The sequence below is a fragment of the Acyrthosiphon pisum genome, chromosome A2 (assembly GCF_005508785.2).
Source record: "Acyrthosiphon pisum isolate AL4f chromosome A2, pea_aphid_22Mar2018_4r6ur, whole genome shotgun sequence".
Lineage (NCBI taxonomy): Eukaryota > Metazoa > Arthropoda > Insecta > Hemiptera > Aphididae > Acyrthosiphon > Acyrthosiphon pisum.
In genome coordinates this window covers 17,485,412-17,501,502 of record NC_042495.1, presented here as the reverse complement: position 1 = coordinate 17,501,502, position 16,091 = coordinate 17,485,412, and the positions used below count along the sequence as shown (strand labels likewise).

At 27.6% G+C, this 16,091-nt stretch overlaps 1 protein-coding gene across 1 annotated transcript in view; it reads left to right on the top strand.

Annotated features, from left to right (window-relative positions):
- The window catches only part of LOC107885496, a 22,715-nt gene extending 7,538 nt beyond the window's left edge, over positions 1-15,177 (top strand). The window contains exons 5-6 of the mRNA XM_029489849.1: positions 13,759-13,874; positions 15,054-15,177. Of these exons, the coding sequence (XP_029345709.1) occupies positions 13,759-13,874; positions 15,054-15,177 (240 nt within the window). The remainder of the gene's footprint in view (positions 1-13,758; positions 13,875-15,053) is intronic.
- Positions 15,178-16,091: the final 914 nt, after the last annotated feature.

The window sequence follows — 16,091 nt, the reverse complement described above, 5'->3', positions numbered from 1 at the left end:
CAACCGCATCAAAGATTCCAATCCCAAAACTCTACGTACCATTCTAAAAGCACCATTCTATGTCTCTAACCACACTCTCCACTCTGACCTAAAAATACCATCCGTCTCCGAACTAGCCAAAACTCACTACAAACGTCTCAATAGCCGCCTAGCCCACCATAAGAATCCGCTAATCTCCAATCTTTCATCTGCTACTATCCCAGGTAATCCAGTCAAAAGACTTAAAAGACAGTGGTGTCGTGACCTGCTAGCCTAATTTAGTCCTTCTTATGTCGTAGTACCTCCGCTGGGAGGCCTCTACACTCAGTCTAATCTGTCGTTATTTATTTTTATTTTATTTTATTTTATTTAATTCATCAATTGTTCTTATTGTTCTATTTTAGTAACAGATTGAATAAAAATCTTTTAATAACAAAAAAAAAAAAAAAAAAAATAAATACCTACCTATTGGCAAAGCTGGGAAAAAGTTATTCACTTTTTTCAACTACATTAAGTGAAATTACGTTAATATAAAAAGTAACTAAGTTACAATTTAAGTTAGTTTCTGAAATTTACTAAATTCAGGTAAATTGAACAATTGTCAACTGATATTTTGATCAAATATTACAAATTGGTAGGTAATAACCCAAATTATCTTGGAATGTCACTCATTAGATTATAGAAAGTTTAACAAAATAAGAAATTGAAAAATTCAACAAATGAAAAAAACTACAAAAAAAAACCAGTTAATTATTATTTTTAACAAGTTAGATTAGATTATTTTAAATATTAAATGCAACTAGTTAAATAACAAAGTGTAGGTATATGAATTAAAACTAACTTGTTAGTGCCCAGTGTTGATCATTGAGTAAATACTACATAGTACCAATATTATTCACTGTAGACACATTTTATAAATAAGATTACGTACTATTCAGATAATTTCTAACCATTTTTTATATTACTGTGTTTTCAGATTCAATTAATAAGATTATTAGGTACTCGTTACATAGTCTGCTAATTCCTTAATCAAGAAAATTAACATGAAAAGAGAATGGGAAAAAATACTATGTATAATATGGAATCAATGATTCCTCAAATGCAATCATAAAATCGAATCAAACACTATTGGATATGGAAGCACTTTTAAAATTAATGGCGCAGAAAGAGGAACCTATCTATAGATAATATTTTAAGAATGGATAGGCCACCGGAACTTAAAACCTTGCTGGAATGAGAACACTATATAAAAGCAGTCTCTCTCTCATCCATACTCCGGACCACGACCCCTTATTTTGTTAAAATAGGAATGGCCTATCTATTCTTATATTATCTATAGTCCTATCCAGCCATGTATATTAATTATTGGTAGTTGGTACATTATTTTATGTGAAATAAATTTTGATATATTTTAATGCAGTCTATTAAAATAATATGCAAATATTTGATTTTATTATACTTACTTTCTATAATAGTCTAATATTTATATTCATTTTTATGTATTATTTACATTTATTTTACTTTGTTTTTTAATGTAGTTACAAAGATTTTGTAATTATTAATAATTTTTAGTTAGTAACCAACCTAATTGTTTTTTTAACACATTATTTAACATGTATAATATCAATAGATAATTTAATTTTAATATAATTATTTTTGTTGTTAAAAATGCCCCTCCACCCACAGATTTAAATCTATAACGCAGCTATGCATCTAATATATTATATTATTCCAATTATTTACCTACAAATTTTTATTTCTTAAATTTATGTACATTTAACTTTACTCTATTAATAATTTAAAAAAAATTGTATACCTATCATGATAATATTATTTTTATAGTTAAATCTGATTATATAAATTTTCAATAAACAAAATCATTAAAATATGATATATGTACTTGGTTATTTTTTTGTTAGTGGATCTCGGATTATATGTGTATGTGTACAATGTACATACTTGCGAGTAAATAGTATATCTACATACAAGTGATATTTTAACACTCATTAAATTTTTTAGTAAGGAAGCTAGTGGTTTTACAATCGTGTTTTTATATATTTTTTTTTTTCATTAACATTTCTGCTAGACAGACTGCTACGATTTCAACATATTATATTATCTTATCTTTTAGCAAATTGGAACAAACTGGTACTTTAAAAAGATCAAATTTTCGACTTTCTCAATAATTATTTAATTCTGCGTGTAAAACCACTGACAAATTACGAAAAACCGCTAAAAATGAGAATTTAATTTCTAACACTTTGTTTTATGTTTTTCGCCATAGAAACGAATTAAAAATTGTAACAAGTTTAAAAATATTAATACAACTCACAGGCTATAATAAATAATAACAATATTATATAAAATGTCCATACTGACAAAGCGTATCCGCTCAGAATCGTTTTTCATATATAATGACATTATTTCATTAAATTCAAATATAATACAATCCATCTAGTGACCCACTTGTAACTTACTGCACAGCAGAATGACATCCACTTACCCTCTATTTTTTATATTATTATATACTCATGGTATCCCTAAGAAATAAAATATTCACATAATCAAATGTTTTTTTTATAAAATCTTTTTCGGTGTCTGAAAATGAAATATAACGTTCAAACATGTAACCATGGAAATGCCGCCGAACGTTTGGTGTCGACGGAAAAATACACAAACTACCTATATAATTATTTTTTTAGTTTAAATTTGTGTGAAATTCCAAATCGATTCTTGTAACTTTACGTCAATACATTAAGTACAATTATTATTGTACATTTTGCAATATCACGCCTACGCCACCCTACGAAAATGAACTGCAAGCATAAACGCAAAATCATTATGGTGACGATGATCAGAAAAATCGTGAAAGCCGGTAATCTCAAAGATAAGTGAGCATTGTAATTGTAAACGTAACTAATTTTACAACTCAGCAGTGCTGATTTGAACATTTTGCGGCCCAACCACCGTAAAAAAAAGTTATTTCTTTAAATGTATCTAAGATAGGTATAACTAACTTTTTTGTGGCATAAATGCAGTTTAGCTGGCAAGTGATTTAAAAAAAAAAATTGGGAAATCTATGTAGGCACCTATTTCAATGAGTTAAGATCACGATAAAATTTAAAAACAATAGTGCAATCGAAATTTTCGGTCGGACTTAGTTTAAAGTCTATAGCTTTTTGAATTCCGTAAGTTTCCGTATTCCCATTGTTTTTTTTCATTAAAAATACTTCATTAACCTACAATAAAATAAAAAGTATTATGATGTGTAATTTCCGATTTAATCATAATAATCATAACGTAGGATGTAAAAAATCAAATTTTGAAAAAAAAAAAATCGTTAGATACTAAACTGCATATTTTGTTCCAATATTTCATATTTTCATCCATTAGTTAATTTTTAGGTAAATCGTAAATCGTTAGGAAAGCTAATATTAAATAAACAAATTTAAATTTAAAAAAAAAGTAGTTAGGTACCTATAAGTAAAATAAAATAAACACGATGATTTCTTTATGGGCAAGAAGAATTTAATATTATTTTACTTATAGTAAAATGTGTTTACTGTACATAATTAGTAGGTACATTGAATTCTTGAAATAATTTAGTAGTTATGATAATAATATATATAGGTACTATACCTATAAACTAAAAAAGGTGGGTAAGTGGATGTCACTTCGCTGTACAGTAAGTTACAAGTGGGTCACTGTATAATGGATAGTATTAAATTTGAAAAAAGAGTCAAATTATTTTCAAAATTTTATCGTATATAGAAAATGCTGATATAAATATTTAAGTATCTACAGTCATTCGTTTTTTAATTGCATCAAAATAAGAAAATCGTTACATGAGAAATCGAGTGAATATCAAATATTTTAAAAATATGAATTTCAAACAGTCTTAAAAATTTAATTTGACTTGCTAGTAGACATTTTTTTTTTTTTTTAAAGGTAGACAATATTATGAGGAATCTTATATTAAATTTCTCAAATCTTAGATTTAAATAGAAAAATTTTTACGAATTCTTAACCGAAAATAATTTACAAATTTTCTTGATTTTTATATATTTTGTCGATTTTTGAACTTTAAATGCTAATATAAAAAAACTGTGACTAAGGATTTTTAATATTTTTCAAATATTACTACACGATGTAGGATATAATATTATTATAATGTCGTTCAGTCGTTGTATCATTTTGTATAAGTTTCCTCGCCACCTTTGCAAGTTAAACGACATAATATAATATCGTCCATGTTGTCTTGCATGAGGTATTATACGTGGTGCGTTTTTTTATTGTGGTATCCCCGGTAGGCCTAATCCACGTGGTAAGCGAGAACGCGCGAACGCCGATCGACTTCAATAATAATTAATTTTATAAATTGGTATTATTTTAAAAGAAGATAAAGAAAAATAAATATCCAATTATACGTTGAATATACCTATACCTATCGGCTTTAGTTTTAATTTCAATGATTTTTTAATTTTGTCGTAGAACGGCATTCGCCCGTTTCCGGCTTCCTTGTGTTGAATTTAAGTGCGTTTCTGCCTCAACAGCGAAGCTGTGGCGTTGAAGGATTTTTCGTATTAATTTATCACATGGTATTTTAAGTCCAGGAAGTCAAAATGAGTTGAAATATTTCGGGTCTCATCTATTAGAAACCGGGTAAAAAATGTTACGCGCGGGTGATGGATAAATTATGGGGTTTGAGTTCAAAAGCGGGTAAAATTGTTTGCAGGTTTCGCGTCCGAAACCGGGTACAATTTCTAGCGGGCTACGGGTATGGAGTAAAAAACCGGGTCAAATTTGTGAAGGTTATGGGTTTTGCATCAAAAACCGGGCAAAATTGTTTGCAGGTTTCGCGTCCGAAGCCGGGTACAATTGTTATAGCGGGCTAAAGGTGCGGGGGCTATAAAAGCGGGTCAAGTAGATGTGGGTTATGGGTTTTGCGTTCAAAACCGGGTAAAATTGTTTGCAGGTTTCGCGTCCGAATCCGGGTACAATTTATAGCGGGATATATAAGGTGATGGGGAAAGAAAGCGGGTCGATGTGGGTTATGGGTTTTGCGTTCAAAACCGTGTAAAATTGTTTGCCGGTTTCGCGTCCGAATCCGGGTACAATTTCTGGCGGGAAATATAAGGGAATGGGGAAAGAAAGGGGGTCAATGTGGGTTATGGGTTTTGCGTTCAAAACCGGGTAAAATTGTTTGCAGGTTTCGCGTCCAAAACCGGGTACAATTGTAGCGGGCTAAGGGTGCGTAGAGTATAATAGCGTGTCAAATAGATGTGGGTAATTATGGGTTTTGCATTCAAAACCGGATATAATTGTTTGCAGGTTTCGCGTCCGAATCCGGGTACAATGTGGGTACGGGTATAAGGAAAAAAAACGGGACAAATGAACGTGGTTTGTTGGTTTTACGTGAAAACCGGGTAAAATTGTTTGAGGTTGGTGGATTACGAGCATGGGAATAATAACGAATAATAAAAAATAAATAATAACCTTGGAATTATAACGACCATGTGAAGAAGATGGAAATAATTAAGTGAACGTCTTGATATAATATTAACAATCGTTTTAAATTATTTAAAGGACCCTCCCCTGGATACTTATTTAAATTCAACACTGTCCTAATACTAGGTATGCTATATCTATAACTATATTATAATTATAACTATTATTAATTCTCTAATTATTTTAATATAATATACTATATATTTAATTTATTATATATTTATTATCGTTTACATATTCATTAATTATTCATATGTTTTTCATAAGTTTAACATTCGACATCCACGTGCACACCAGATTCCTATTTCACCGAGTACCGACTACTTACTTCAACTCAGTGTTTGGAAGGAACGGATTCCTGGAACGAATTCCTTTTTAAAGAATGGCACGATAAACGAATTCCTTTTTATAAAAAAAGAACGAGAAAATGAACTAGTTCTTTTCTTTAAGGAAAAATAACAAAATTGTTCGTTCCTTTCTAGTTCCAATAATTTACACAGATAAGTATGTAAAAATCGAAATTAAGATATATTTTTTTAATGTGTATAATGTATATAACGATATTTTGTTATCGAGTATCGACGTTAAGACAATCGATATACGTTAGCCAAAAATGTAATTTTGAAGAAAATCTCAAAATATATAATAATATATTGCATTAACATATAAAATATGTACCTACTTGTAGTTATATATTATAAATAAAAATTAAAGAAGTATGCATAATACGAAAAAAAAAACATTGATGATTAAATAAGAATTTTTATTTTATTTGGAATTAAAAAAGGAACTCGTTCATTTTCCAAAGAAACGACAAAGGAACGAATTCATTTTTTTTTTAAGGAACAAGGAACGGAACGAATTCCTTTTTTTAAAAAAAGAACGAGGAACGGAACGAATTCCTTTTTATAAGGAACTCGCCAAACACTGCTTCAACTGCAGAATCCTCTATCAACCTCTATCCTAACCACCTGTTGAAGATGTCACACTAAGACAGGGTCACCATACGCAAAACCATTGAATGCTAGTGTATACAGTGGGTGTGGGTGAATATAGGTTTATGTGTGTATTGTTACTTATTGATAGATTAAATGCTGCTGAATAATAATATAGGTATAATTCAAATGATGAAAAAAATAAATTAATCACGGCATATTATAATAGATTATAACGAAAGAATAACAATGATAATATACAGAACTAAGGTGCACAAAGATGCACAATACAATATTACAGTACTTATTTTTGGCCCAACAATTAATAAAATGTATAAATATCATTTTCTGGCTCTATTAAATGAATAATAAACAATCGGCAACGACATAGCAATATCATATTGTAAATATGGGATTAGACGGGCTGAAATCTGAACTACTGTAATTAGGTATTAAGTTAAAGTTTAATCGAGGTATTTTTATGATATTAAATAATAATCAAAACAAATAAATAATAGATGCTCATAATACGTATCAATGTTTTACTGTAAAACTCTCACACAATATATTAGATATAATATTATAATAGATATACGTTTTAAAATTATTTTTTTAGAAATATGAAGGCGATTGGGCGAGGTATGACACACCTTTTAAAAATGTACAATAATATTATTATGTGTTTGTTTGCGTATGTGTGCTCTATGCTGGCCGGCAATAGTCTACACTATAGAAGAAATATGTGAAAAATTATGTGCAATCAAAATAATTATAAATGTCTATACTTATGTAATTTTTAATGTAAAATAATTATTGAAATATTGATTATGACAACACGAGATATTTTGTAAAATCCAAAAAAATTATTCGAAAGAAAATTGGTAAGAGTGTATATTCCGAGATTTCTAAATATCTTCCTTTGGGGGTCCGTGATCACCAAAATTGTAAGAACCACTGGTCTACAGTGACGTGTTTTTAAAATGGAGTCGAAGACACAGTGTCGGCACGATGAGTGATGAGAAAATGACAATATTAAATTAAACAATATTTTCATAATTTTACGCGATACGAATAATACGGGGACGATGAGGACAACTTTTATTCCAATTTACAACCGAATCACCGAATTCCTCTGCTTGCTGATTTATCATTCGTAGTCACTATCACAGCTGGAGACCCTCTGAGCGTTAGTTTATCAAAAAAGTGTAAAGCTATTATTCTAGGTACATACTTATACATTATTATACTAAGCTACAATAAATACTTAAAATACTTTAACCAATATATTATATTATATAACTAATATATTAAATTTACTAAGTAAATAAACTTGTCTTACTCACCAGGTTTAGGTACGCCTAGTTAATAGTTTACTTTGATTGATCCGTCCAAGACTCGTGTCAAAATAATTTCTTACTCTCAAGCCGACTCAAAAATTGTTCCATATCGTTAAGAATCATATTGCCGTGGTACATGCAACTATTTCAGATTCGTTTTCTGATGAATAAAAGCCTTTGTTCGCTTACAATAATACAATTCACTGTTGATCTGTGCACCTATGAATCTAAAACGAAGATTTATATTTAAAATGAAATTAACTATTAATTCTTCGCGGACCAATGGAAAGTAAAAAAAATTAAAATAATTTTGGAAAACTTTGGAAAACTTTAAGAAATTATAAAGTAAAACAGTAATCAGAAAATAAAAATATTATATTATTCGTGAAAGTAAAAACTGATGTACATAATATAATAATTTAAATATTTTTATACAAAATTAAAAAAATATAAACATTAATAAGAAGAAGTAAACAAATATAATAGGTTGATTTCTTATATCGATTAAAAAAATAATAAATAACGTACATTATTTGGCCAGCATAGTGTAATTTTTTTATAATATAAAATAATATGAATAAACGTTTTTTTTTCATATTATTATGTTTGTAGCCAACACTTGATAATAATAATAATAATAATTAATACCCTACATTGGTACCCTACATTATAGTCAAGGGCCAAGGCCGTCCTTAGGACTTCCGCCGGTCTCAGGGAAAATACAAATTCTTATAGATCCTAAAATTGTAGACTGATTTAATATTTGGATGTCAATAATCTTTAAATCATTATTAGATTCTGAGCGGAGCGAGGAAGCTATTGTTTTTACAATGGTGTTTATTTTTTTTTATTTTTATTTTTTTATTTTTATATCCTGTACTTATACAAAATTTCTTCCAGAAGGAGTGTTTCGATTTCAACATATAGTACCTTTTTCATTTATCAAATTGGATCAAGATGGTACTTTAGAGAGGTCATTTTTCGATTTCCTCAATAGTTATTTAATGCCACGGGAAAAACCACCGGAAAATAACGAAAAAACGCTAAAAATGGGATTTTTATTTCTAACGCTTTGTTTATCGCCATAGAAACGAATAAAAAATTATAATATTATAATATTAATTCAACTTACATGATAAAATAAATAATAACAAAATATAAAATATCCAGCTAGACTGACAAACCGTCTCCTCTCAGAATCGTTTTTCTTATACAATGATATTATATCACTTGTAATCTACTTTACAGCAGAGCGACATCCACTTACCTGCTTTTTTATTATTTGTAGTACAATATGGGAAAGTATCATCGTATACTTAAATGCATCACTGGATTTCTACTATTGTACTTATCTATAGTAAGTATGTATCTACATCTTAAATGTATTATGCACTCTTACCTAGTGAAATGAGCGATGTTTCTATAATACAGTAGAATTGTTAGGAAAATGAGTTTTTCTATTTCATTGTTTCTCACCATCAAGTCTTTCTTTTTAGCCACTTACCTATTTATCATTTATAATTAATCATAGACATTTTTAATTTTTTGTACTACTTATAGTTTATTGTCATTAATATTATTTTTTTTTTTCTTAAGAAAATGTTGCATTTTTATTTAGTATTATTTCGTATTGACTTATAAGAAAAATAAACTTTACAAAATTCAGTATCTCCTTGTAAAAACTTTGTATTTACTGATATTCATACAAACATAAATAGAATGATTAATACATAATTGTTATATAGTTAATAGCAATAGGTATCAGATAAATCTAAATAAATGTTTTTCACCTTAACTTTTGGTATATATGACCTGCACTAAGGCACTAACAAATTTTTTTTACGACGATACTCAGAAAAAAAAATAATCTTTTATAGTTACCTACGAATGATTGCGCTATATACATAATAATTAAGATGACAACATTGGAATGTTTGATGCCATTTAAAATTATAAGGAATACATGTGTAGATAACCGTGCTTAATACTTACAAAATTTAACGGTAAAATAATAAACCGTCTATATAACAACTTTAGTACATAATTGTAATAATATTTATTGTTACACGAACAAACTATTTTTTCATATATTTTTATTCATTTTCAATGTGTAAAAAATACTTTTTTTTGTGCTTAATCATTTTATATAGGTAATCATAAATAGATAGAAAGAAAAAAAGTTAAATTTAACACCTACCTACTCAAATTGTAAATGATACAATCAAAAGAATAAAAACATTTAAAAATAATTTGTCTGACTGATGAATTCGTATGACATAAATTTTGACTGTAAATATATTATTTTGAGTAGAACATAGGTAACTAGTGGTAGCTACTAAAAGATACAGTGATGATTGAAAAATTACAATAATAAAAATAAAACATACCTATACCTGTGACGTTGCAATAATATAATACTTAAGTATGTGATTTTTATTAGACTTACCGAATTCGTTACCTAATTATTAATTTATTTTTTACATTATAATGTTATTATATATATTATTTTCCTTTTTAATAATTATATTTGTGTTTTGATATATTATTACGTATTTAAGAGTATTATTATTGACATTATAAAACCGGACTCCATACAAATGCAATAAATGCAAAATTCACTGTTTCTCGAGTATAAGTAACGCAAAATTTTAAACATAATGTAACGAGCCACCGGGTCTTCCGTCGGTAAATTTTTTCCCTAAAAGCCGGTCTTTAATAAATCTGGATTATCGAATAAATCCTGAGTGCACCTATCGTTCTAATACGAAATTTTAACTAAGTTAAGTAATATTAATACTCAAGTAAAATAATATTTAACTACAACCATACCTTAGCATAATTTCGACCAGCTGCAGCCACATCTTATTATTGATTGACTTCACGCGTGAAACTTAGCGCGCTAAGTTCTGTGTCGGCAGCTATTTTAAGTCGTGGAAAAAAATTAATTTAAATGAAAACGTTACTTTATTTTAATTTAAACACTATAATATAAAAACCAAAGTTAAAAAACTTAAAAACGTACTCGATTCAATTATTAAAAAAATTCACTGTCGAAATATATTACAATATAAATAAAATAATTTTATTCGATCAAACATTTACAAAGTGTTTATCGTCATCCGGAAATAAACAATATATTCACCAGCTTCCTATTTTAATAACAATAATATTTTTAGCCAGCACAGTATTACAGATAAAATATAAAATATGTTTATTTAGATAATTATAGCCAACACAGTATAATCTCAATTTTATATACGACATATAGAGCTTATACATCACGTTAAAAAAAATAATAATAATAATAATATTTACAAACTAAAGTACCTATAATAATATAAATTATATCTACATATTTTAAAGTAAGTATAAATAATTTAATTACTTAATAAATTACGCGGTAATAATTGATAAATTATTTAATTTAATTATTAGCAAAATGGATTTTTCTATTCAAAAACTTGCTGTGATGGCATTACTGCTAGATGAAAGTTATTGATGAACTGGCCACTCAGAGGAAGGAAACTTGATTTTTTATTATAATTTTTTACTAGGCTTAAAAATAATAATAAATGCAATGTACTAAAAATAATGATTACAGTTACATCTAAACTTTTAATGCCTAAATTAATGAACTAATAATAATTATATAAATAGAATACAATATTCATATAATAATATGTAATTAAAATATCATATTATGATTATACATAATAAGTTGTTACAAAATTTACAATAATTAGAATCATGAAATTATTTCATAAAATTTAAATAGATGTTATTATATCTGCACAACTAACTCAAGAGAGTGCCGGACGCACCGTAGAATGGTTTGAACAATTATTGTTTTAAAACTAATCTAAATATATTGAATATATCTTTGGCGTATGGTATATAGGTATAATAGATTAATGAAAAAATGACTTTACGGAAATAAATCTCAAGCTTTGTAAAATTGTCGGATTTTTATGACTATTTTTTTTTATCTGAAAGAAAAATTAGATGACTTCCTACAGCCCGCATTGATCTCTGATTTTGTATTTTATATCAAATATTTGTATTATAAAAAATTGTAAAAAAAATGCTTTTTATCTTGTATTTTTGTAGATATATTATGACGTTTGAGAATAAAATATTGAAAAACAGCTGGCTGTAGAATATTTCCCTCTAGCAATTAAAAAAAAAATAATGAAATTTGGTTGATTCTACAAGTCGGTATCGTTATTCTCGCCGATTGTATTTTTGACGCGCCCCCCATTGACAACTCTCGCGACCAGGCATGGATCCATAGCAAAGATCTGGGGGGGGAGGGGGGCAATAATTTTTTTAAAATACACATCCAATTATAATAAAATATTATACTTTACTAAAAATGTTGTCAGAATAGTAGGTATAGGTAATCAATGTGATTAATAAACTATTGATTATTTAGTATATAAATCAACAATGTGAAAAGAAGATTAGATTTTGTTTATTTGTTACTTAGTATATAATATTTATATTTATAAAAAAAATATGTCTGGGGGGGGGGGGCTGGTCAATTTCATTTTGGTACTTGAGAGGACCCCTGGGCTAGACTCCCCCCATAGTCCAGCGTTGAGTCTATACTATAAAAGCAACTCCCGTTTTTTTGTAACGCATGCAATTAATCCACACCGTTCAGCGTATAGTCACCAATTTTTTTACTGTTATACCTGACAGTCTGCATATGGCTCATGATCACGAGAATGCATCCGTTTATATTTTGTTTTTATCGTTGAATTTTTTTTACATTGGGTTTGATGAAATATTTTGATAATAACAGAATAATCACTGTATCTACTAATCATTGTAATTATCTTACAAATTTAAATAGCTGTTATATAAACTTAAGTCAATACTGACGTACCGTATAAATGTATAATGGTATGAATAGATTCACGTGATGTAGGTACTTAATTATGTTATAATTAATCTAAAGGTATATTGAAAATATGGAGTTGGGTTTATAAGAAAAAAAAATATATATATAATCAAATAATAATATTAATATACGTATTGATACAAAGTTGCAAGTCCGAACGAATAATATATTTTTTAATACTGACCTATCTACCATAGATTGTTTTTTTGTTTGACATTTTAATATACAATTTCGTATGTACATTTTATTAGAACTTAAAAAGCTTGTACTTAGGTAGGTACCTAAAAAAATATATTATGCCTATTTTTGTGTTGTAAACAATTCCTCATAAGAAGTAATAGGACATTATATTGAATCGTCAAAATTTTTTACTCACAAATAAAATATTATTATATACACCTAAATAGAAAAGAAATAAAATAAGTCAAGATTTTTAAATACCTATTTATGTTTTATATACAGCCCAAGAGTTAAGTTAAAAATTGTTTTTTTCTTCTTATATACATTTTTGGTGAAAATGAAGTCTACAGTTATTTATTTATATTTTTTTCTTGATATAAAATGTAAAAATATATTTAAATAACAATATTTTTAAAACTAATACTCACTCCGACGAGATTCTAATTTATTGCTTTTAATTTTTTCAATAATGTGACTAAGTATATTATTTAATATGAAAGATTACCGTTAGTCTTCTGCAGAAAGCACATTCATGATATCCTCCGTATTCGTCATACCACATTTAACACAACTGCGAATTATCGTACTAGTAATTATTTCCAAACTAAAATTAAATCAAACTATTTTTTAATCACATATTAACAAAAAAAATGTATACAAATTAATAATTATTGAACTATTATTGTAATAAAGTGGCACGAGAATAATAATATTGTACTAAAAAAATTATCGCTAGGAAATACAGACTGTACCGTCCACAAAATCAAAATCAAAAATAATATAAATAATAAACATTACATGAAGTCTCCTAGACAACGAAGAAAACGCGTACGAGTGTTGTAGTCGGTCTCGGGTCTATGTTATTTAAAAATAATTAAAATTATAATTATAATTTAAAAATGTTCTGATATCTTAGTTTCTAAGTATCTACAAGACTACAAAGAGAGATGACACCACTGTCGATGCAAAATGTTCAAGATATTTGGAAAAAATTACATCACAAACATACTTATCATATTTCAGTTATCACAGGTCTGTAATTTCGATTGTTGAATATGATTAATATAATGGTAATTAATTAGTAATAACTAATAGGTAATAATAATCATTTTCATTTTCATTTATTTTTTAAATTTACTTTTATTTTGAATCGTTCCACTAAAATGTATTTGTAATTTATAATATTTGTTGGAAAAGAAACTTCGTTTTTATCGGGTGTCCCATGACAGCACTTTTTTTCCTTTTGCTTTACTCCCGAATCACTAAATATTTCCGCTCCCCACTGGAAATACTGACTTTTAAAAAACTAACCCAAAGGAAATTACATGTACAAGTATCTACATAATGTGTTACACAATAAAGACATTTGTATATTTTACGTATGGCAAGACATCAAGAAAGAAATTATTGGAATCGATAATTTTATCTACGACTATTATTGTCGTTTCCCATAGATTATTTAGATATAATTATTATACATGGATACTAAATTTTATCTATGTTATTATATTATTTATGTAACATTATTTATTATCTATGTTATTATAGGGTATAATATTATGATAAATCATATGTTTTTATAAAGTCAATCAGTCTATAACTTTATAAGACATTTTAACAAATTCACCGCATTTGCAAATGATAAAAAACATTTGCAAAAACTTTAAGCAATAAATTTATTCTACTTGACACAGCTAAATAAATATAAGGTATCGGTATGGTAAACTTATTTAAAACAAATAATACATTTAACATTATAAAATGATTTTAATTGCATAATATAAATTTAATTTGCTAATGGAATGATTATCTAATTATTAAATACTTTTAATATTTTGATTTATAAACCAAATTGTTTTTAATATAATAATAATAACTTATTAAAAAGTAGGTATTATATGTAATTTTAATTGTAATTAGTAATTTCTAATTATTTTCTATATACTTATATTTTAATTTATAAACCGGAAATTGTTGTAAAATACAGTTAAAACTACTAAACATTTTTGATTTTTTAATTTTGGTATCGTGACTGTTACGTCAGGTTTTGACAGGATTCCACGCTTCAGCATCACTCGCTTCATTCAGTATGTGCCTCAATTCCGGCGACTGGCACTTAAAAACTAGGGTTAGCCACCCACTGTTGGACATAATTGTGCTACGACCGTTAGCATATATTTTATGAAAAGTTATGACCTGAACTCTGAATAGCAACGACGCAGTTGCTAAAAACATATGGACATTGGACACACCATATGAACTAGAAAGAGATCCGATCGTACAATACCCACTGCTGCAGGTTCCAGTCAAAACTCATCGATTGCCGTCCAGGTAATTTCACAATAAAAAACTAAAACAAATTAAATATACAATTTAATTATTAAAAAACAAAAATAAATCTTAATTAGTTGGTATTGCCTGGAGAACCGAACTCGCTATACGTGTTTTGGTTTAGTCAGAAATAATTCTGAAACGCGAGTCGATCAGTGATGAAATATAGTCATTAAATACCAATTATTTATTCAAACATATTATGCCTTTTGGCATGAAAAATTTCATTTAGAAATTGAATATGTACCAATCATCTCCTTGGAGTCATATTATAGTAAACCTACTCGAGCATGTACGTCTTCGTCGTCGTCAGGTGGTTCAATTATGTAATAATCCTGCTTACCTGACTGCAGTGTACTAATGGTCGAATTAGTTTCTGAAATCGATATCTGGTATACAGAATTATCCGAGATTATCGAATCGAATATAAAATATCGAAAAACATATCAATAAGAAACCAATATAATAGTAATATTATCATTAAATAGTGTAAAATTCGTAATGTTATACATTATTATGCCTTATACAATAGGTATTAGATAGTGTACATTATAGTTATTATATATACAAACACGCTTTGAAGGGCTGCTTTCACCCGAGACGTCGTCGTCATCATTATTCGTAACAGCAGATGTAGTTATTATGATTTGACCACCATGCATAGACGTTTAAAAAAATATATAACATAATAGGTCATACACAATAATGTCCAAACAATATAAATATTAACTATAATACTATATGGACGTAAAATACATTAATATATTTAAACATTTGTATAATTATAACAAAAAAAAGTATAGTTTATAATATATATTATGGTTATATACAGGCCCGGCTCAAGGGCTAAGCAACACAGGCCCACGCCTAGAGCGCACTTAAGCAGCAATTTAGTAAGAGGGCTGCATTTTAAAAATA